Source organism: Vicia villosa, unplaced genomic scaffold, assembly GCF_029867415.1.
Source record: "Vicia villosa cultivar HV-30 ecotype Madison, WI unplaced genomic scaffold, Vvil1.0 ctg.000073F_1_1, whole genome shotgun sequence".
Taxonomy (NCBI): domain Eukaryota; kingdom Viridiplantae; phylum Streptophyta; class Magnoliopsida; order Fabales; family Fabaceae; genus Vicia; species Vicia villosa.
The window spans coordinates 1,238,040-1,261,287 of NW_026704997.1; the positions used below are offsets into that span (position 1 = coordinate 1,238,040).

General features: G+C 33.0%; 2 protein-coding genes across 3 annotated transcripts; both read left to right on the forward strand.

Annotated features, from left to right (window-relative positions):
- Positions 1–2,965: 2,965 nt before the first annotated feature.
- On the forward strand, positions 2,966–7,203 carry LOC131623535 (ATP-dependent Clp protease proteolytic subunit 6, chloroplastic-like). Its single transcript, XM_058894548.1, has 9 exons — positions 2,966–3,125; positions 3,230–3,288; positions 3,472–3,541; positions 4,190–4,391; positions 4,472–4,537; positions 4,691–4,831; positions 5,459–5,512; positions 6,676–6,768; positions 7,020–7,203. Exons 1-9 carry the CDS (start codon positions 3,034–3,036, stop codon positions 7,065–7,067), a joined length of 825 nt encoding a protein of 274 aa, XP_058750531.1. The 5' UTR covers positions 2,966–3,033; the 3' UTR covers positions 7,068–7,203.
- Positions 7,204–21,309: 14,106 nt separating this feature from the next.
- LOC131623494 (BURP domain-containing protein BNM2A-like) lies at positions 21,310–23,022 on the forward strand. Of its 2 annotated transcripts, none has more exons than XM_058894501.1 (2): positions 21,310–21,364; positions 21,612–23,022. In XM_058894501.1, the coding sequence occupies exons 1-2, from the start codon at positions 21,311–21,313 to the stop codon at positions 22,839–22,841; spliced, it is 1,284 nt and encodes a 427-aa protein (XP_058750484.1). In that variant the 5' UTR covers position 21,310; the 3' UTR covers positions 22,842–23,022. The 2 variants fall into 2 exon arrangements, with proteins under 2 accessions (XP_058750484.1, XP_058750485.1); XM_058894502.1 differs by having other exon boundaries at positions 21,621–23,022.
- The last annotated feature ends 226 nt before the right edge of the window (positions 23,023–23,248 follow it).

A 23,248-nucleotide genomic window follows, 5' to 3' on the forward strand; every position in this document is an offset into this window, starting at 1 on the left:
AACGAAAACGCTTGCAATAAACAGTGCTTGATATAAATAAAATATAACCCTAATAAAATAAGCATAAAATACTAATATTATGTATACAACTAATAGTGTATGAAAGTGTAGTGTACGTAATTATCAAGAAATACAAGTCGAATACAATAAAGTCAAAGAAAAATAAACCGGAACCCCCTACTGAGTATGCCTAACTCTAATGCCCTGAGACCTCCTCTGCCTGGTATATACCGCTGTACCGCCCGCGTCACCGACCATCCTCTCCACGACTGCAACCGCCTCTGGACCGCCTTGCGCGATGATACCTCGGTCCAATGCGTCCCGCCCAAGCATCTCTATCCGCTGGCATATCAGTAGGATATCAGTGGCATGGTCATCCTTAGCCTGCTGGTTCTCCAAGATCTCCTTATATGCTGGCCTAGGAGCTTCGGGAGCGTCGGGTGTCATCAGAGGATGTGACACCCGATAGAACCATGTCACGTACCCCTCTACACAATGCCACTCCTGGGTGGCCTGCATGCGACGATACTCCTTCGGGACCAAATGATACGCCCAATCCTCAAATATAGCGGTGAGCTCCACTCGGGTAACTATGTCGGGAGCAGCCTCAAACGGTGACCTCGATATCATCTGCACACGTCCAAACTGCCTAACGCAACACTCCAGCAAATACCTCACCATGGTGTTGGCCCCACATGCCAACCAGCCAGAGTATAACGTGATGCGGTTAAATGGGACAACAACGGTGTAGCCGTTGAATGGCGTCCAACGAATGTCATCGTGAGCTGTGCGGTTGAGGTACCCGCGATATGGTCCCACTGCGTTGTTCCCCCTTTGAAGAACGTATCGGGAGGCCCTAGGCAAAGTGTCATCGTACGCAGGATCAATGGCGAAGCCGTGGATGCGGGGGAAGTAGGAGATGATCCAGCCCTGAAACACAAACACGATAATGTATTAAAAATAATATGAACCATAAATAAATGTGTAACAATTAAAAGGAAACATACCGTCAATAGTGTGGCAGATTCAGTCAACTGCCTGGTCCTCTAGTTGGAGGCTTCATTCAGCTTCTGGTATAGGTATACCAGAATAGCTGACCCCCAGTTCCACTGGTGAATGGTAGTCAGGTCCATGAAGTAGCGGAGATAAGTCACGTTAACGTAGGTTGCACTCTTGTCCACAAAGACTGCAGTGCCTACCAAGAACATGAACCAGCACCGGAGAGCGCAGGCACGATGATACTCTGTAAAAATCTCGTCCCCCTCCTGCTCGGACTCGGCCGCCGCCACCAAGTGGCTCTCATACAACTCTCTCAAGCTGGAGAACCGGATATGGGCCCCATTCGTCGTCCGACACTCAAAATCAGCCATGTGTGGGTCTATACCCAGATAGTCGACCATCCACTCGATCGTCTCGACCCTCTGTATCCGGGAATGGTGCAGCAGTCTCCCTCTGATCGGCAGGTGGAGCAGACAATGAACATCGTGCAAGGTGATCGTCAACTCTCCAACCGGTAAGTGGAAAGAAGACGTCTCCCGATGCCACCGCTCCACGAAAGCCCCCTGCATGCCGTGGCTGATAGTGGTGTACCCGATCATGCACAACCCACCGATCACGGAAGCAGTCACCACATCATTAAACCACTGCGCCTCTGGTTTAAACATATCAAAACAATTTCGCGCGTGGTTCACCATATTTAGCGTCGCCCTTTCCTGTTACAACAAAAACAAAAACAAAAAAGATTGTTAATTAGACCGTGAAGAAAATGTGAAATAAAAAGCTAAATAAAAAACAGTTAAATAATAAAGTCGGTTAAATTAAAAAATACCTCTCCCTCCCAGACACGTCGAGTGACGTACTCGTGGTAGGAAATCAGCACGGAAGTGTCCCTAGGACCCCCCGGGAAGCCATCCTCCTCCTCCTCCTCCTCCCCGTGCGGAGGGTCAACATCAGGCATCTCCTGATCATCCTGGTATCTCACCACCTCCTCCTCCTCCTGCAAAGAAGACACCCGAGCAAGCCGACTCCTCGATCCAGATGAGGAACTAGCCTCATCCATCTGGACGGGTACTCGTACTCTACCCCGTCCCTGTGTCGCTGCTAGCTGTGACGCTCGCTCGCGTCTAGCCGACGCTGTCTGGGTCTCTCTATCCTGTCTGAGTCGTGCGGGGTTGCCTGCCATTTTCCTAAAAAATTGAATTCCATAAGAATGCGAAACAATCAAGAAAATAAAATAAAAATATTCCTGGGTATTTTTCGGAAGTACATTTCCAAAACTGGTCAGGGAGGTGTTTTCGAAAATACACTTCCGAAACCCTCCTGCGACACCATTTTTGCAGAACTTCAAAACCTTGCCCTGAGTGCATCAAAATTCCATTTTTCCTATCTAAATATATTGAGTGACATATAATAACTTAAATGTACTACATTATACTAATTCTAACACCCCTAATATCAATTTCAATCCTAAATTGAAAGTTTGGAAAACTTACAAATTTGAGGTGTTGTTGGAGGTGCTTTAGAAGTGGTCTATGAGTCTTTGGAGTAGCCTTTGATGGTATTTGAAGTTGCCTTTGGTGTTTATGCAAATGCCTGAGAAATAATTTGGAATGTTTGAAAGATTTAGAGTAAATGGAAATGGTGGGACTGTTTTGTTTAAACAGCAAAACACGCATTATTTCGGAAATGCATTTCCGAAATATTTTTTTTTATGTAAAAAAAGGTAATTTTGAAAATGAATCTCCGAAATCACTCTTATTTTAACTTCAAAGATGCATTTCCGAAGTAAAGAGACATTTAAGAAATTTCAACGAGAGTGACAAAAAAGATGGGAGGATCGATAAAGAAATTCTCTAATTTTTGTCTAATTTTCATAGGCTAATTTAAAAGACTTGCAACAAAATGGGCCATCTCAAAATAGCCCAAAAAAGTTCATTTTCAACAGGCTTAGTAGAATTCAAGATGAGATGGAATAAAACGCTAGTGTTAATGTAATAACGCCTTTTTTCCGGAGCTTCACATAAGTTTCAAACAATGGTATCTCAAGCGCTATCAGTTCCTGCATTTCCCACCTTCACTATCGCTTCTCACAGCAAAATCCCTTCCCATCTCGCGTTTTCTCACAGGTTCATATCCATACGAATTACCCATTACAACTTTCACTTTTTTTATTATTTTTAATTAAAATTTTTTGCTTTATTTTCTTTAAAATCTTGAAAATTTATTGCAGAAACCCCTGCACGATAACTTCTTCCTTGTCAAGCCCCCATGCCCATTCATCAAAAATCGGTAATTTTTCCAATTCGAAATTTATAGTTTCAGTAATTTACTTCATAACAATTGGGGTTATCAAAAAGACCCTATTAGCAAATACTTGGGGTTTCCTTCATAACAATGATTTTATTTTTGTGGAAATGATAAGTGTTTGTTGTTATTTTGTTAGTGTGATATGTATGTTTTTGCTTTATGCAGGTTTATCAAGTAAAACCCGTGGTATTCGATTAAAACTTGATGAGAAAAATACACATGATGTTAGTACAAGGTACAATTTTTTTAGCCTTATCAGTCCTTCAAGTTCTTCGCATAATATAAGTATAACGTGTTTGTATGGTTTAGGAACTTTTGAATTTGGGAAAAATAAGTCCCGAATAGATTAAAGATAGAGCCTGAAAAGAGTTCAAGTTCTTACAAGATGGTTTTGTAGGGATGAGTTAGGTCACTCAGATTCTAATATGGTGTTGGGTATGAGTGTGAGTTGGGTGTATTGGGAAAGCCTAAGTTCCACATTGATTAGAGATAGAGTCTGGGAAAAGTTTATAAAAAGGGGTACCCCTCATGTTACAACCTGGTTTTGTAGGGATGGGTTAGGTCTACCTTGAATTTTAATAATTATTGTCCATTTTCATAGCTCATATGTGATTATTCCCTGGAAAGGTAAGTGCAAGGGTATAAAGTAATAAGGTTGTATAGTAGTGCATTGTGAAACTCTAAGAAAACATGTAGTCTCTGGGATTATCTTCGAAGTAAACGGGTATTATTTTTAGCTAATTTTATCTGTACTTTTTATCCTTGAACTTTGATACTTCAAGGAACCTCTGAAATATGTGTTTAATGTTCGGTGTCTTCAATTTTTTTTTCTGAAGTATTAATGAATGAAGAACAACTTATTGATATTCCAGTTTACTTGTAGCTATGGTGTAATTGAAGCCAAGAATGGGAACCCGCCAATATCACCAGCAGTGGTGACTCCTGGAGGAGCTATTGATCTCTCATCTGTTCTGTTCAGGAATCGTATAATATTCATAGGACAGCCCATTAACGCACAAGTGGCTCAGAGAGTTATTTCGCAGCTTGTGACTTTGGCTACTATTGATCCAGAATCAGATATACTGGTTTGTTTTGATTTAACACTGTTATTTGACCTTAAATCAATCCTAACGTGGGATTCATATTAAGCTGTTTCTATTGGCAGATGTACATAAATTGCCCTGGTGGAAGCACATACTCGGTGCTTGCAATTTATGATTGCATGTCTTGGGTAAGATAAAGGTTTTATCATCTCCATTTTGCCTTAATACACACAAATTTTATAATCTACCTTTTCTTTCCTTTGTTAGCTACTTTAATTCCTTAATAGTTATTTGTCAATGTTTATACCTTGAACGCATTTTTGGTGACCTCGTTTTTTCAGATAAAGCCAAAGGTTGGTACAATATGTTTTGGAGTAGCTGCCAGCCAAGCAACACTTCTCCTTGCAGGTGGGGAGAAGGGAATGCGCTATTCAATGCCAAATTCTCGCATTATGATGAGTCAACCACAGTGTGGATTTGGGGTAAGAGTCTAGCTTTTGAAATTTTGTTATAGAAGATGCACTTAAGATTTTAGGAGCTGAGTTGATACCGATATGATGTTGGAAGAGGATAATAACAACGACAATATGGTCCTGTGTTTTATAGTGGTGAAATAAGAATTGCGCCATCTTGTTTATGATAAACATAGTCAAATGCACACTTTTCTCCTACTTACCTTCAGTTTACAGACTTTTATAAAACTAGACATAAATTTCCTGAGTTGAGATTGAGGCTGATGTGCCAAGTTGCATGTGACCTAGCCTTTTATTTTACGGGAGAAGCTGCTACGGATTATCTAGAAGTTATGTTAGAAATTTGATCTGTTCCCATGTAAATGTCTTATTCAAAATTTCAAAGTCACATTTTTTCAATTTAATCATATCATGCACTATGTAGTTTGGTATTTGATATATAGATATATGTTTACCTTTGTACCAAAAAAGCAGATATGAACGAAAAATATTTTGTTCTTTCTTACATGAAAAACCACTGAAGTATTTTTGGTTGACAGGTAGCAGGTTAATTTATTGTTAATTATGTGAAGTTTTTTGGTCAATACTCAATAGGCTTCTTCTTCATGATTGAAACAGTTCTTAATTTGATTGCAGGGTCATCCTGAGGCTGTGAGACGCCTAGTGAATGAAGCTGTTATATCCCGCAATGTTAGTCTTTCTTCCTCTGAAGTTTCACAATTCTAATAATATGACAGCTGCAAAATGTTCATATTAACTTGATTTTTCTGAAAATAAGATTTTTCACTTAGTCTTGGCTGAGACATTTATATTTATGACACCGCCTCTTTAAATTCTTGTGACCTGAAGACTACTAGTATATCTTATGCTTAAGCTCTGATTTCGTAAAAAAATAGCGGATAGTTTATAGCAAATAGCTGATGACGAATTGTAGATAAACTAGCTTATTGAATTTTTAGTGTTCGGTAAAATTAGCTGTTGCTTGTTTATAAATGTGAGATGTCATAAAAAAATATGTTTAATTAATATTTACATTTTTCAGTTAAGATAATGGGGATAAAGTTGAATGATAAATAAAAAGCTATAAGCTACTTGAAATAGCTTATCAAATAACTTATAAGCTAATAACAATAAACTATAAGCTTGTGTGAAAATGACGGTTACCAAACAAATATTTAACATATGAACTTATAAGCTAGAATCCATAAGCTAAAAAGTAATACTTCCAAACAGAACCTTATTCCTTTGAAGGAAGTTGTTAGATACTCTCTTATATTGTTGCACAATGAGTGATTCATTTGAGCATTTAACACAAGAAAAATATAGAAATGCCAAGAGAGAGAATAATTCTTAATTACCCCTGGCAAGTATCATAAATGCAAAGTGAATGATACTAATAAAGATAATATTCATTAACGGATAACATTGAAAAACATAATTAATATTGCCATGTAAATTAGAAAAATCATTTATCCTAGAACACTTTGTTTTACAAATGGGTCACTTTATTGTGGGACAGAAGAAATAATAAAATCACTCACAAGCCTTTTGAAAGATGAGATACATGACTTATTGTCAAAGATTCTCTGATCAATTTTCAATAGTTTGACTGTCGCGGTTCATCATTATTGATTATAGAAGTTAAATTTTAGCATATGCAGGATAGAATTGTACACCCCACCATGCTCTCAACCCAAATAACTTGGTGTGAAGGGGTGTTCTAGATATAAAACCATCAACGAGCCATTCCAAATGCAACATTTACTTGGTTCCATTGCTTGTTGTAGTTTATCTAACATTTCTTGGAAAGCTAGACCTGAGTTTGTCTTCTTCCCCTTTTGCTTTGAGTACAGAAAATGGATCAGATGTTTAGTGCTTTCACCGGACAAACACTAGAGAAGGTGCAAGAGTACACAGAGAGGGACAGTTTTCTATCTGCTTCTGAGGTAACATGAACTGTTTTTCTTCTGTAACTGTGAAATAAGAATTTAATGCGACATAGAACAATTTTTCAAAGAAACCAGAATAGAATGTTCTCTTTCCAACAAGAAATGAATTAAACTACAATAATCTCTTTCCAGCAAGAAATCAAATTTCCAACTAAATCATGTTAATGAAAAACTGCATTTAAGCTTAATTGTTTTACTGTTAAAAGATTTCTTACCAGATTTTTTTTGTCTATATCTTCTCATTTCAGGCTTTGGAGTTAGGTCTTATCGATGGTGTCCTGGAAACAGAGTATTGAATCTAGACTATGTGCTGTATATTTGTATTTCTAAAAAAGTTGATAACTGTAACTCGCGAGTCATGAATATACAACTATTTGGAAGATGACTTTCATAGAATGGTTAATCTAGTTTTTCTTCTGCTGCTTTTATGAAGTTCAAAGTTGATAACTACTTCACTATGTTAATGTGCAATATATTTGAAGCTGGCTTATACGGATACAGTTCTTCTCTTTTTTGAAATTTATAAATATAAATAGATAATATAATGAGAAAGGAGGGTAGGAATGTATTTGCTGTTTGGATCAGCTACTTCTATTGAGATGAAACTTGTGTTATTAGGAATTTTGTTTTACTCAAGTTATTGGAGAGTTGGAAATCTTAATATATATATATATATATATATATATATATATATATATATATATATATATATATATATATATATATATATATATATATATATATATATATATATATAAAAATCTAAGGTTGTCATGGTGGCAACCCTAGCCACATATCACATTGGTAGCAACTCTAAACATAAATCCTAGCCACATGTCACCTTGCTAGCAACTCTAAACACAAATCCTAATTGTATTTTTACTAATTTGTCCCTACATTGAAAATAAATAATAGAGTGAAGATCAATTTTGGTCCCTCACAAATATTACATGAGTCAAATTATTCCTCTACAAAAAAATTGACCCAACTTAATCTCTTACAAAATTTAACCGGATCATATTAGTCTTTCTGCTAATATTTTTCTCAAATCGGTTTTTTCCTACTTCTAAATAGGTTTTTTTCAAACTTTTAAACCGTGACTGGATTGACACGTTGGATTTTTTTTATTTTTAATTTCATTTTTAAACAGTTATCAATGAATAATATCAAAAAAGCCAAAATAATTTCTTATAATGTAATTTTTAAACAAGTAATTTCTATGATTTTTACTAATATTAACAAATTCTATACATAAATTTTTACATATGAGGTCTCAAATCCAAGTCCCTTCAAGTTAAATGATTTTCACTTTACAACTAGACAAATCAATTTCTATTGTTAGTAAACTGACTATCATTTACAAATAAACAAATCAATTTCTATTTTATTAAATTGACTGTCATTTAGGCTCTGTTTGGTAAAAATAGCGGTTGACTGATAAGTTAGCTGATAGCTGATAGCTTATGGCTGATGGCTGATGACTGATAGCTTATAGCTTATAGCTTATAGCTGATGACTGATGACTTATAGCTGATAAGCTGATTGAAGTGTTTGGTAAAATTAACGGTTCAACTAGCTGATTAATTAAAATGACATAAAGGACATTTAATATATAATTATTTTATTTTAAATTAAAATAAATTATAGAGGGTAAAAGTGGATTTTAGTTAAAATAATAATGGTAAAAATGGAAGAAAAAATGATAAGCTATAAGCTATAAGCTAAAACGCTATTTGAAATAGCGTCTGAAAAATAAGCTATAAGCTAGTAAAATAAACTATAAGCTCGTAATGAAAAGATCATTACCAAACAGGTCTTTTATTATTATATGAGCTTATAAGCTATAAGACATAAGCTCAAAAAGTGGCATGCCAAACAGAACCTTAATCTAAAGAGACTTAGGCTCTGTTTGGTAAGACATGTTTTCGAGCTTATAGCTTATGTCTTATGTCTTATAAGCTCATATGATAATTTAGACCTGTTTGGTAATGGTCTTTTCATCACGAGCTTATAGCTTATTTTCCTAGCTTATAGCTTATTTTCTAGACGCTATTGATACAAATTTTGTATTTTGTATTTTAAATTTGGAATTGTTTAAGATTAACCACACGGGCCTGAGTTCAACTCTTTATAAAAAACAATTTTTGTTTTTTTATATTATTAATTTATAATTGTTTAAAAATGAAATTAAAAATAAAAATCAATTTAGTAATTAAAAAATGAAAAATAAATAAAATCCAACGTGGCAGTTCAGTCACGATTTAAAACTAGGAAAAAACCGGTTTGAAAAAATATTAACAAAAGGACTTATATGATCCGCTTAAATTTTATAAGGGATTAAATTGAGTCTATTTTATTGTGAAGAACTAATTTGACTCGTATAATATTTGTCAGGGACCAAAATGGGTCTTCACTCTAAATAATAATAATAACTATAATAATAAATATAATAAAAATAATAATTATTACACTAATAACTAAAATAATAATAATATAAATAATAAATTATAATATAATATTCATTTAATAATAAAATAATAATAATAATATAATATAATATTCAACTACCACAATTAAAAATACTATTAATTATAAAAATTATAACTATTTATCTATTATGCACCCAACTATAATATTTAACACTATATTAATAATTATTAGAAATATATGAGGAATAAATGAAACAATTATCTAACAATATAACAAAAATATATATGTTAAAGAATTGAAGTAGTAAAAATATTATAAAAATAATAATTTAAAAACAGAACTAAAGATTAACTATATAATAGTTTAAAATTTACTAACTTTTTATTTTAATATTTTATAATATGATATAAAAATACTTTTTAAATATTGTATTTAAATATAAATTTTATTGATAAATAAATTTGAGAATTCAAATTTTAAAGTGATAAAATAAAAAAAAATCTTAAAAGGTATATTTTGATCTAATATTATTTTTAAAATCTACAAATAATGTGTTTTTGGTTAATATCAATAAAGTTTTTAATAATTATTTTACACATATTTTTATAAAATAGTAGTAATTTAGAATTTATATAAAGTAACAAATCATTTTAATTATTAGAAACTTATGAAGAATAAGTGAGAATAAATGAAACAATTATCTAACAATATAACCAATATATATATATATATATATATATATATATATATATATATATATATATATATATATATATATATATATATATATATATATATATATATATATATATATATATATATATATATATATATATATATATATATATATATATATATATATATATATATATATATATATATATATATATATGGGAATGTATCAAGTAGGAGGATTTTTAAATAAGAGATAAGAGAATTCAATGCTAATCATTGGATTAATCAAGAGAGAGAAATAATAGTTATATTAATATTTTAATAAATAGTTTAATTTCTCTCTCTTGATTAATCCAATGGTTAGGATTGAATACTCTTATTTAAAAATTACACCTACTTGATACATCCCCATATATATATATATATATATATATATATATATATATATATATATATATATATATATATATATATATATATATATATATATATATATATATATATATATATATGTGTGTGTGTGTGAGATTTAAAGAATTGAAGTAGAAAAAATATTTTAAAAGTAATAATTTAAAAAAGAACTAAAAATTAACTGATATAATAGTTTAAAATTTATTAACATTTTATTTTACTACTTTAGAATATGATATAAACATATTTTTTTATTATTGTATTTAAATATAAGTTTTATTAGTAAATAAATTAGAGATATAGAATTTTGAAGTGATAAAAAAAATTTTAAAAGTATATTTTGATCTAATATTATTTTTAAAATCTACAAATAATATTTTTGGATTAATATCAATAAATTTTTTAATAACCGTTTTACACAAATTAGTAATTCAAAATTATTTAAATTAACAAATCATTATATTCTTACTCAATTTATTTTATTGAAAAATGTATTTCAATAATAATTACTAACTTATATATTTTTTTTCTTTTTAGTGTATAATGTTATCATCATTATATTTTAATTACAATTTATTTTTAGAACAAAAATCAGTTACAATCATTATAATTATTGCAAAAATTAATATTTATAAAATGAATAGTTTTATGAAACGGCCAATAATAAAATCATTTTATTATTCTGAAACCGATAAATTTGTCTCACTTTCTACCTTAAGGGTCCGTTTGGTGCGCAGGATATGATAGAGACATGATAGGATATCAAACAGGATAAGGATAAGATATGATACAGACATAGTAAGACTTATCCTATCATGTGTTTGGTTCACACAGGATACCAGATAGTGTATATATATATACACACGCGCGCTAGTAAAATAACTATATTTTTTCTAAATTATTTTGTAAAATATTTTAAAATTAATAAATTGGTAAAAAAAATTATTTTCAATAATTAAAAAAAACTCATTGATTCTATTGAGTAAATAATTTCAAATAATACACACGCGTGCACACACACACACACACATATATATATATATATATATATATATATATATATATATATATATATATATATATATATATATATATATATATATATATATATATATATATATATATATATATATATATATATATATGACAAAATTATCCTTACAAGAACATATATTTAATTTGATAAAAAATAAAATAGTATTCATATTTTTTAAATTTTAATAGTTATTTTATTTTTAAATGTTCTATTTTTTATTTTATTAAATTAATTATTAATATTTTTAATTTAATATCAATTTAATTTTTTATTTTAAATTATATTTATAGGGGTAAACTAGTAAATCATTTTCTTATCCTATTATGCCGGATTCTAACTCAGCTCATATTCAGGATAACAATTTGAATTAGTGAGGCAGGATATGATAAGTTTCAGGATTAACTTATCATATCCTGTTGTGTCAGCAAACACTGGATTGAGATAGGATATGATACAGATATCATATCCTGTCTCTTATCCTGCGCACCAAACGGACCCTAAATAGATAAACTTTAGTCGCTTTCTTCCTCACACATATATTTTAGAATTGGATGCATAACCTGACAAAACATGGAATATACGTATCTTGCAATCATCTACTATTCTATGCCGATCCAAAAAAAGAATTGATTTTTGTATCTTTATCTAATATTCTAATCAAAAATCTCTTGGATGGTTTCATCTTTTTTACATCTATTCAAATATATTTCATGTCCATGTTTTTCTGAATAAATTTTATTTTATCATTTTGATCATATTTAAATTTATTTCATATATATTATTTTGATCATATTCAAATTAATTTATCCTCATTCATATTTTGTAATGTAATTTTTAATTATAATTTTGCAAGTTTTGCAATTTGAATGAGAGTCTAATCGTCACAAGCTCCTACAAACAACAATTTTAACATCAATTTTGAAATATACGTCTCTTGCAATCATCTAGAGAATCTAAATTCTAGAAACAATAATATATATATATATATATATATATATATATATATATATATATATATATATATATATATATATATATATATATATATATATATATGTTTATGTTAAGATGTTTTTATTTTTTGTATTGATTTTTAATTTTTTTAATTTAATTTCCTTCGTCTATTATTATTTAAATCCTTGAAACAATACTACATGCGCTTATGTTAATATAATTTCTAATTATAATTTTGCAGGTTTTACAATTTGAATGAGAGCCTAATCGGCACAAGCTCCTACAAACAACAATCTTAGAATCAATATTGAAATATACGTCTCTTACAATCATCTAGAGAATCTTAATTCTAGAAACAATAATATATATGCATATGTTAAGATGTTTTTATTTTTTGTATCGATTTTTAATTTTTTTAATTTAATATTCTTCCTCCTTCTTCACAATTTTAGAATGGTATTACTTAGGTTTTCTTTAGAATATAAATATATGTTGTTTAGTATTCTTATAATAAAGATGCACATAAACTTATCAGCGTTCCAATTTTAAAGTTTGTAGGCTTCTATGAATAACAATTTTTTAATGAATATTAAAATATACGAATTTTGCAATCATTTGGATAAACAAATTTCTATAACAGTAATACACATGATTTCGTCCACATATAACCATACCAATTAGATTATTATTTTTGTTTAATTTTCGTCTTCCACTTATTATTTCTTTCGAAAATAACCATACCAAATAGATTATGACTTCTTCCACTTATCATCTTTCTTTGGATTAATTTCCTTAATCTTTATTTTAAAATGTTTTTGTGATATAGCAACATTGAATGGTTGATGTTGTTATTCTTAATAAACAAATTATATTCGTTTATGACAAACTATTTCTAACAATCAAGATTCTTACACTATAATTAGTACATATTGACAATATTTAATTATCATTTTAATTTTTATGAAGTTTTGTTTCTTATTTCTTTCTAATTGTAATACTAACCTACATTCCTATTAAACTATTAATGGCTTATTAAAAATATTAAAATATTTTTCTCACTATTTATGATTATTTATCATTTTAAATTGTAACTCTACAATAAATGAAAACTCCATTTTACTATACTAATGACATTATCAATCAATGAAAACTCTCTATAATAATATTCGAATATTGTAATAAACTCATATGTAAAATAATATTTGAATAAACTCATTAGAAAAAAAATCCTATAAACATAATAAAATAATCCTCTATATTATTCTTAAAATTTAACTTTTTCTCAAATATCTGCTTATAAAACTACATATAATAATTTAAAAGAATTTCACAAACAAATCAATAATCTAAAATTTTGAAGTTTAAAATATTATATACAATAATAATAATAATAATAATAATAATAATAATAATAATATATTATTGATCAACCACGCAACGCGCGGGTTATATACTAGTAATATATAAGAAAGAAGTGTTATAAGCTCTGTTGATACAAAAAGATAGAGGAAGTCTTAGTTTCATACAAACACATATTAAAATTGCTTTGGCACACATTGAAAAAGAAAACAATTTAGTCCAATAATCTAATATTTATTTAATTTCTTTTTTCTTTTAATTTATATATTTATGAATATGTGTCTAAATTTTATTTATTTTGGGTTGTGTATAAATAAGTATTTCTCTAAAAAGATATCTTTCAATTTGATCTATTAAGAATTGTAATTGAGTCTAACTCACCCTTATGAAATCGACCTGTAAATCTATTAAGACCCTACGAAATTGACTTGTAGATCTATTAAGAATTGTAATTGGGTTTGACTCACCCCTGCGAAATCGACTTGTAGGATGAAGATTGCCATACTTATAAGTAGGCATGGCAATGAGGCTAGTCGTGTTAGGTCGGAGACGATTGTTATCTCTCCCAAACTCGAATATCCAAACAATCCTTGTTCCCGACCCCAAATGGGGATGTAGAATTAAATCCCAAACCCGACCCAAAAGGTTTCAGATTGGGTTCAGGTATCCCCGATACGCCACCATCCATTTAGTGAGATTAATTTTTTAGTAGAAACACTTATTTTTTCCAAAATCAAATTACATTACGAGTAATAAAATAAAACAATTTCAAAAAATTTCATACATGCATTTCAAATATTTTAAATAATTAATACAAATCAAAATATCAAAACATTAACCATATTAGTGTTCCCATTATCAGACCCATCCCCATATTTTATAATCGGGAAAAACCCAAACCTGAACTCAAACCCAGTCAAAGAGGGTTTTGACTGTCAACTTCAGGGTGAGTTCGGATGGGTACCCGCGGGTACGGGTTTTGTTGTCATGGCTACTTATAAGTACATGTTCAACAATATATTGTCCGATGATGTGAGACTTTTAACACACTTCATCATATCCAAAACTTGACATTTGGAGCGTGGAAAATAAATGGTGGATAATTCGATAGTGAAAACCTTATAGGACTTGTAACGCAGTCCTCATGCCTAAGACTGTACATGTGCAACATGGAAATAAATGATGGATAATTCAATAGCAGAAATTTGCTAGCAGATGGCCGAACGAATTTTAAGATTGTGATTGGTTATAACTCATCTTCACAAAACTGATCTCTACAAAACTGACTTGTTGGGTGAGAATACTCCAACTTATAAACACATGTTCGGACCATATATTGTTTGACTTGAAATTTTTAACATAACTCAACTAAAATAATATATAATATCTCATAACTCATACCAAATTATTGTTAGAGATTCAGGTATGATAATCCTAGATAACTTCGAAGAATCGTGTTCGTACACTTTTCGAACAAAGTATTTCGACCCTATTCTTGCCTAGGTTCACGAAATCTTTGTGGGGATAATTCTCGAAGAACAATCTGTTTCTGGCAAAAGAGAACTGATCAGGAATGTAGAGAGAAAGTATAGTTTTTTCGTTTCTCCAAAACCGAGGCCAAATGACTCCTTATATCGGAGATCAATAACAGAAACCGAAAAGACACAACTGTTCAGAAAACGGTCATGTCGGTTGGGAAAGGGTTCAACTGTTCAAATTTTTTTTTTTCCGAATGGGGCGCTGCCCCGCACCCTACCCCCTGACGGGCTCTGCCCCTTGAACCCCGACAGGGCGCTGCCCCGCACCCCGCCAGGGGCTCTACCCCTTGGACTCCGGCGGGGCGCTGCCCCGCACCCTTGGAACCCCGTTTCAATTATTCGTATTCAATTACTCGTTTGGCTCAACGAGCATGCACTCCGCATTACTCTAACTCGTTTCAAGCTTAACGCATAATTACATCGGCCTATAGTAAATCACATTACTACTAAAATACATTGATGATACTAAAATCACCAACAAACTCCCCCCATTTTAGTGTAATCCTTGATTTACTCACAGGTATAACGATCAAACAAATGCATAGACGAAAATGTCTTGCGATTGAATTTTCATCTTAGTACAAATACACATTCCAAATACTCAAAAATCGGGGTGTCATATCGATTGAACCCGTCAATCCATTTGAACATCTGAAGATATAGTACACATATGTTTCTTACAATACTTTACTATTCATAATTGACACTTTACAAGCTATGTGTCCTTATCCATTAATAAGCATATAGGAAGCCAAGTCCAAGCTTCCTGAAGCGGCAAAACTTCATGCTCACATAGGTGATCCTTTTAATTTTGCACCTGCATTTGCAATTTTACAAAAGAACCATTAAGAAGATATACTTCAACCTAGCCATCACTTGCAGGTCTGAGCACATACCTTGGGAAGATAAACACAATTGCTCCAATCTCTAACTATGATCTTTCCACATTGAATTCTGCTTCTACCGTTGTATTAGAAGGGAATTGGGTATACCATAGCTAATAGATTTAAATGGACTTTAATCCCATCCCAATTACCGACTTCTTCACTAAGTCTCTAGCTAACCCCTTCGTCAAGTGGTCAGCTAAGTTTTGTTGCGACCGAACAAACTCAATAGATATCACCCCATTCATGATTAATTCCCTAATCATACTATGTCTAATACCCAAATGTCTAGACTTTCCATTGTATATTTGACTATAAGCTTTAGCCAGTGTGGCACTACTATCACAACGGATATAAATTGGTGATATCGGTTTAGGCCATATCAGAATCTCATATACCAAGTTCCTTAGCCATTCCGCTTCTTTACCAGCATCAACTAATGCTACAAACTCAAATTCCATTGTGGAACCAGTTATACATGTTTGCTTCTTAGAAGCCCATGAGATGGCACCTCCCCCAAGCAAGAACACCCGTCCACTTGTAGAGGATGAATCTTCAGCATTATTTATCCAATTAGCATCCGAATAAACCTCTAACACCGAAGGAAATCCCATATATGACAATCCATAATTCATAGTACCCTTCAAGTACTTGAATACCCTAGTTATCGCATGCCAATGATGTCTACTAGGATTACTAGTAAATCTGCTCAACTTTCCAACCGCATAAGCAATATCCGGTCTAGTGCTAATCATAGCATACATCAAAAAGCCTATAGCTCTTGAGTATTCGAGTTGATCCACAGGTTTACCAGTATTTGGCATAAGATTTTCTCCCGAATCCATGGGAGTACTTACTGGAGAACAACTTTCATAATTGAACTTCTTGAGTATTTTCTCAATGTAATGAGATTGCGTAATTATAATCCTCTTATTCTCCCGTTTAATCTTAATACCAAGAATAACGTCCGCTTCTCCCATATCCTTCATGGAGAACTTTGATGACAAGAAATTCTTCGTTTTATCAACTTGATTTTGGCCGGTGCCAAAGATCAACATGTCATCAACATATAGACAAATGAAAACTCCTTTACCAGATGTATCAAATTTGCTATATACATATTTGTCAGCTTGGTTTAGAATGAAACCATTAGATAAAACAACCTCATCAAACTTTTGATGCCACTGCTTCGGAGCTTGTTTCAGCCCATACAACGACTTAACTAGCTTACACACTTTATGCTCATTACCAGGCATTACAAATCCTTCAGGTTGCTTCATATACACTTCTTCTTCCAAATCACCATTCAGAAATGCTGTTTTGACATCCATTTGATGAATCACTAAATTATGAATAGCCGCCAAGGCAATCAACAATCTAATAGTAGTGATACGGGCAACTGGAGCATAGATATCGAAATAATCAATCCCTTCCTTTTGTCTGAAGCCTTGGATAACTAATCTAGCTTTAAACTTATCAATTGTACCATCGACTTTCATCTTCTTTTTGAAGATCCATTTGCAACCCAATGGTTTGCAACCTGGTGGTAAATCAGATAATACCCAAGTATTATTTTCCATGATAGAATCAATCTTTTCATCAATTGCTTCTTTCCAAAAAAACAAAATCTCAAGATTTCACAGCTTCATCATACGTTCTTGGATCCTCCTGTATACTATAGCAATAATAGTATTGAGTATCAATCCGATCCTTTGATCCCTCAACTAAATATAGTTGAAAATCAGATCCATAAGATCTAGATTTTCTAGCTCTTTTGTTCCTACGGGGTTCAAGTGTCTCACTTGGCACATCATTTGAATGATCATCCCTTAGAGATTCATCTGAATTAGGTATAGAGACCTTTGGTCTAGGTATAGAAGAGAAACAATTCTCATCAAATATGGCATCTCTCGATTCTATAATCGTGTTAATAGAAATCGAGTCATTAGGTTCTATAACAAAATCTATAGGCCTTGGAGTGCTCAGCATATCCAACAAAGATGCAAGCTACACCCTTTTCGCCTAAAGTTTTCCTTTTTGGGTCCGGGAGTCTAGCCACGGCCCTACAACCCCAAACACGTAGAAATGTTAAGTTGGGTCGTTTCTTATACCAAAGTTCATATGGGGTAGTCTTGTTCCTTTTATTAGGAACCCTATTTAACAAATAACAAGCCGTTAACATAGCTTCTCCCCAAAACCCTTCACTCAAACCAGAGTAAGATAACATGGCATTCACCATTTCTTTAAGAACTCTATTTTTCCTTTCAGCCACACCATTTTGTTGAGGTGTATAAGGTGCCGTAGTCTCATGAATGATTCCTACGGATTGGAAAAATACAGGATCATAATATTCACCACCTCTATCTGTACGTAATGTTTTAATCAGCACATTCTGTTGCACTTCAACTTCAGTTTTATAAATTTTGAATTTATCTAAGGCTTCATCCTTAGCTTGCAACAAATAAACATGGCAGAATCTAGATGCATCCTCTATGAAAGTGACAAAATATTTTTTATGCCCTAATGATGGAGTAGCATGCAAATCACATAAATTGCTATGTATCAACTCAAGAATGACAGATTTTCTTGTTATACTTTTAAAAGGTTGCCTAGTGATCTTTGTTAACATGCAAGTTTTACACTTTTCTACATTTTCATCAAAAACAGGAATTAAATCATCTTTAGACATTTCATGTATTCTTTTATAATGTACATGTCCTAGACGAGCATGCCATAACGAAAAATTGATCATTCGAAGAGGACATAAATACAGAACAAGAATCATTAGGAACTCCATTCAAATTCATCATAAACATACCATTATTATAATATCCAAATCCTACAAACACACTAGACTTCGATAAAACATATTTATCGGATTCACACACTTGCTTGTATCCAAGCTTATTTAATACAGGACCATAAATTAGATTCTTACGTAATTTAGGAACATACAAAACATTACACAAAGTAATAGTTTTTCCAGAACTGAATTCTAGCACCACGTTTCCTTTTCCTTCAACAGGAGCGAAATGATCATCTCCCATGTAGAGGACAGAACCATCTTCCACTGGGACAAGAGTCTTGAACTAGAAACGATCCTTGCAAACATGTGTTGTGGCACCAGAATCAATCCACCACGCGATAGCATCATCCTGCACATAAATGCTTCAGAATTTAGTGAAACCGAATGTTTAATCAAACTATTCAAATCACGAATTGATTTCTGACCTTGGTTTTCGGATTGGTCCTTAGACCCTTTTCCTGAACCACTTGCATTCGCGTTGTCGTGCTTTTTGCCGAAACGACAATCCTTCTTGAAGTGACCTGTTTTGCCACACTTCCAGCATTCTAATTTTGGTTTCTTGTTAGCACCGAAACTGCCCTGTTTATTCTTGAAAGCACGCTTCTTTCCTTTGTTTTTGTTATTATCATTCTTACCACCCTCTTCGACCATATTAACCGAGGGTCCAACAATTTCTTTGCCTTTTCCTTTGTCATCCTCCTGCGCTCTTAGAGATTCTTCTATGCGCAAGTGACTTCCAAGTTGGATCAAAGAGAGTTCGTCTTTTCCATGCTTCAGGTTGTGTTTGAAATCCTTCCACAAAGGAGGCAACTTGTCTATGATGCTTGAGACAGATATTGTTTCATCCATCTTCAATCCGTGTTGTGTGAAATGTCCAAGAATTCTGAAGAGTTCATTGAATTGTTCCATGACAGACCTCGATTCAACCATTTTGTAATTGTTGAAATCGGTTACCAGGAACTTTTTACTGGATGAGTCCTCTGACATGTACTTGGATTCGAGTCAATCCCACAATTCCTTTGCAGATTCCAGGTTTTGGTAAATATCAAATAAGGGATCAGACATACCGTTAAGAATGTGCCCTCTGCATATGTAGTCTTCGTTCTCCCACTTTGATCTGCGTCTCAGATTTTCAACCGTGTCATCCTCCACAAGTTTTGGAATCGGTGTAGACAGGACGTGCACCACCTTCAACGTTGTCAACATGAAATGCATCTTCTTCTGCCACCGCCTGAAGTCTTGTCCTTGAAACTTGTCCAATTTTCAAAAATTTGTAGTCATCTCCTTGATGGTGCTTTCTCCAGACATGATTATCAGAAACTTCGAAGAATCGTGTTCGTACACTTTCCGAACAAAGTATTTCGACCCTATTCTTGCCTGGGTTCACGGAATCTTTGTGGGGTAATTCTCGAAGAACAATCTGTTTCTGGCAAAAGAGAACTGATCAGGAATGTAGAGAGAAAGTATAGTTTTTCGTTTCTCCAAAACCCAGGCCAAATGACTCCTTATATAGGAGATCAATAACAGAAACCGAAAAGACACAACTGTTCAAAAAACGGTCATGTCGGTTGGGAAAGGGTTCAACTGTTCAAAAAAAAAATTTCGAACGGGACGCTGCCCTGCACCCTGCCCGCTGACGGGCTCTGCCCCTTGGACCCCGCCAGGGGCTCTGCCCCTTGGACCCCGACGGGACGCTGCCCCGCACCCCGCCAGGGACTTCGCCCCTTGGAACCCCGTTTCAATTATTCGTATTCAATTACTCGTTTGGCTCGACGAGCGTGCACTCCGTACTACCCTAACTCGTTTCAAACTTAACGCATAATTGCATCGTCCTGTAGTAAATCACATTACTACTAAAATACATTGATGATACTAAAATCACCAACAATTATAGAGTGTTCAAAACCGAACCGGTCCAATAAAAAACCACAAAATAGAATCGAACCAAACTGAAACGACGAAAATTCGCATTTGGTTGGATTGACAAACTATAACGAAAGCAAGACTTTTTTCTCTCAAACATGCTAAAACTTTATTTCTAATTATCACTCTTAAATTGCTTCTCATGGATGTGATAAATTAAACTCTTCACAATGTCTGATAATTTTGTCCGAGCTGCCACCCATCTTCCTAGTACTCCTCTTAAATTATTCATTTTAAAAAGAAGACTCTTCTCGGGGAGAGAAAAGGGGATCATACACGTTAAAAATTTTAACTCTAATTTCAAATTCGTCTTTACAAACCATGTTGATGCAGTACTATGGATAAGATTGGACTTCACTAACTGTGCTATGTTACACTATTCAATTCATGGCTTTCCTTGTATACCAAGCAAGCCATTATGATATATGTTATTAGATCTCTAATTGCGCCTTCTTTAAAGCCTCAATAGCGCCTATAAAATGGTCAGTTATCTTCAAGTGAAACTCACTCACAACACTGAAAGATGGCTCAGACAATAGCACTTCAGTTTCTTACTTTACTCCTTTTCTTCTTCATGGTAATTAATTCAATTACATATTTAGTTTTTTCATCAACTTTAAATATTTATTTTGTTTTCTGTCCTATAATTTTTCTTTTGAATATAATCTTTAGCCAGATATAACTGTAGAGAAAATACATGCCCTAACATTTTTTTAATTAAAGTTCCATGCAGATGAGGCATGTTACCGTAATATTATACTAATAGTAATATATATTTGGCCAATTAATTGGGTCGCTAATATTCTGTTTGACATCATTTTTAGAATGGACAGGGCATCACTGCAAGAGACTTGAAGACAGAGTTACGAGATGTGGATTCCAATGAACAACCTTACATTACGCAGTACGGGCATACTAAACCAGATTATGCAGCTTCATATAATACTCATGATTCCAATGGACCTTACAAAACTTCCTACGGTAACCATGAAGCCGAGAAACCAGATTATAATAGCGGATATAGGACTCATACCTACCATTCCAATGAACCCTACAAAACTTCCTACGGTAATCATGAAGCTAAGCAGCCAGATTATAATACCGGATATAGGACTCATACCGATGAATCCAATGGACCGTACAAAACATCCTACGGTAAACATGAAGCCAAACAACCAGATTACATTACATCGTATAGGACCAACACCCATGAATCCAATAAACCTTATGTAACTGCCTATGGTAACCATGAAGCCAAACAAACAGATTACATTACCTCCTATACCCTTGATCATAAAGGCCTCACTTCTCCAAACACAGAAGATCTAGAAGGGTCTGCATCTTCCAATATGGATCGCACAGAAGCTTTCAAGACAGGATATTTCGATATCAATGATCTTTATGTTGGACATGTAATGACCCTCCAGTTTCCAGTCCAAGAGGTTTCTCCATACCTCTCAAAAAAAGAGGCTGACACCATTCCTCTCTCAAAATCACAACTTCCAAGTGTTCTACAACTCTTCTCAATCCCTGAAGATTCTACTCAAGCTAAATCGATGATAAAAACACTTGAAAAGTGTGGAGGAGAAACCGTTACTGGAGAGACAAAGATCTGTGCCAATTCTCTAGAGTCCATGCTTGACTTTGTTGACACAATTTTTGGTTCAGACACCAAACATAGTATTCTCACTACAAGCATGTCAACACCTACAGCTGCCCCTCTACAGAAGTACACCATTTTGGAAGTATCACATGACATTCATACTCCCAAATGGGTAGCTTGTCATCCCCTACCTTATCCATATGCAATTCACTATTGCCATTACATAGCTACAGGGACTAAAGTGTTCAAAGTCACACTTGTTGGTGATGAGAATGGAGACAAAATGGAAGCTCTTGGAATTTGTCATTTGGATACATCTGAGTGGAACCCAGACCACATTATATTCAAGCGTCTTGGAATTAAGGCTGGGAAGAATACTCCAGTGTGTCACTTTTTTCCTGTAAACCATCTTATGTGGGTTCCTGTGGAGACTTCAAAAGCTGCCATGTGAAGGGAGGTGAACTATCTAGATATGTAAAATAAAGGTTGATCCACCTTACCAATCTGCAATAGCTATAGCATGCACGTTGGTGGTGAGTGATGACTGATGACCAATTTCCTAATTGTATGTTGTTTTGTTTGTTAGTTGCTTTATGTACAAGTAAATTAAATAATTAACGTGGTAGGATAAAATTGAGAATTGTTTTTACGTTAAAATATATTATGAACTATCACTTCAAAAGAAGTAAAGAGACAAAGTACAAGATAATTGTAACCATAAAAGTACTAAAATGACCCATAAATATCAAAATTGGCAATACTAGCAATGACAGAAAAAAGCCAGCAGCACTACCCAGCAACTACAAAATAGTAGCAACCCCAAACATGTATAAATCTAGAAAAAACGTTTACTTCTAG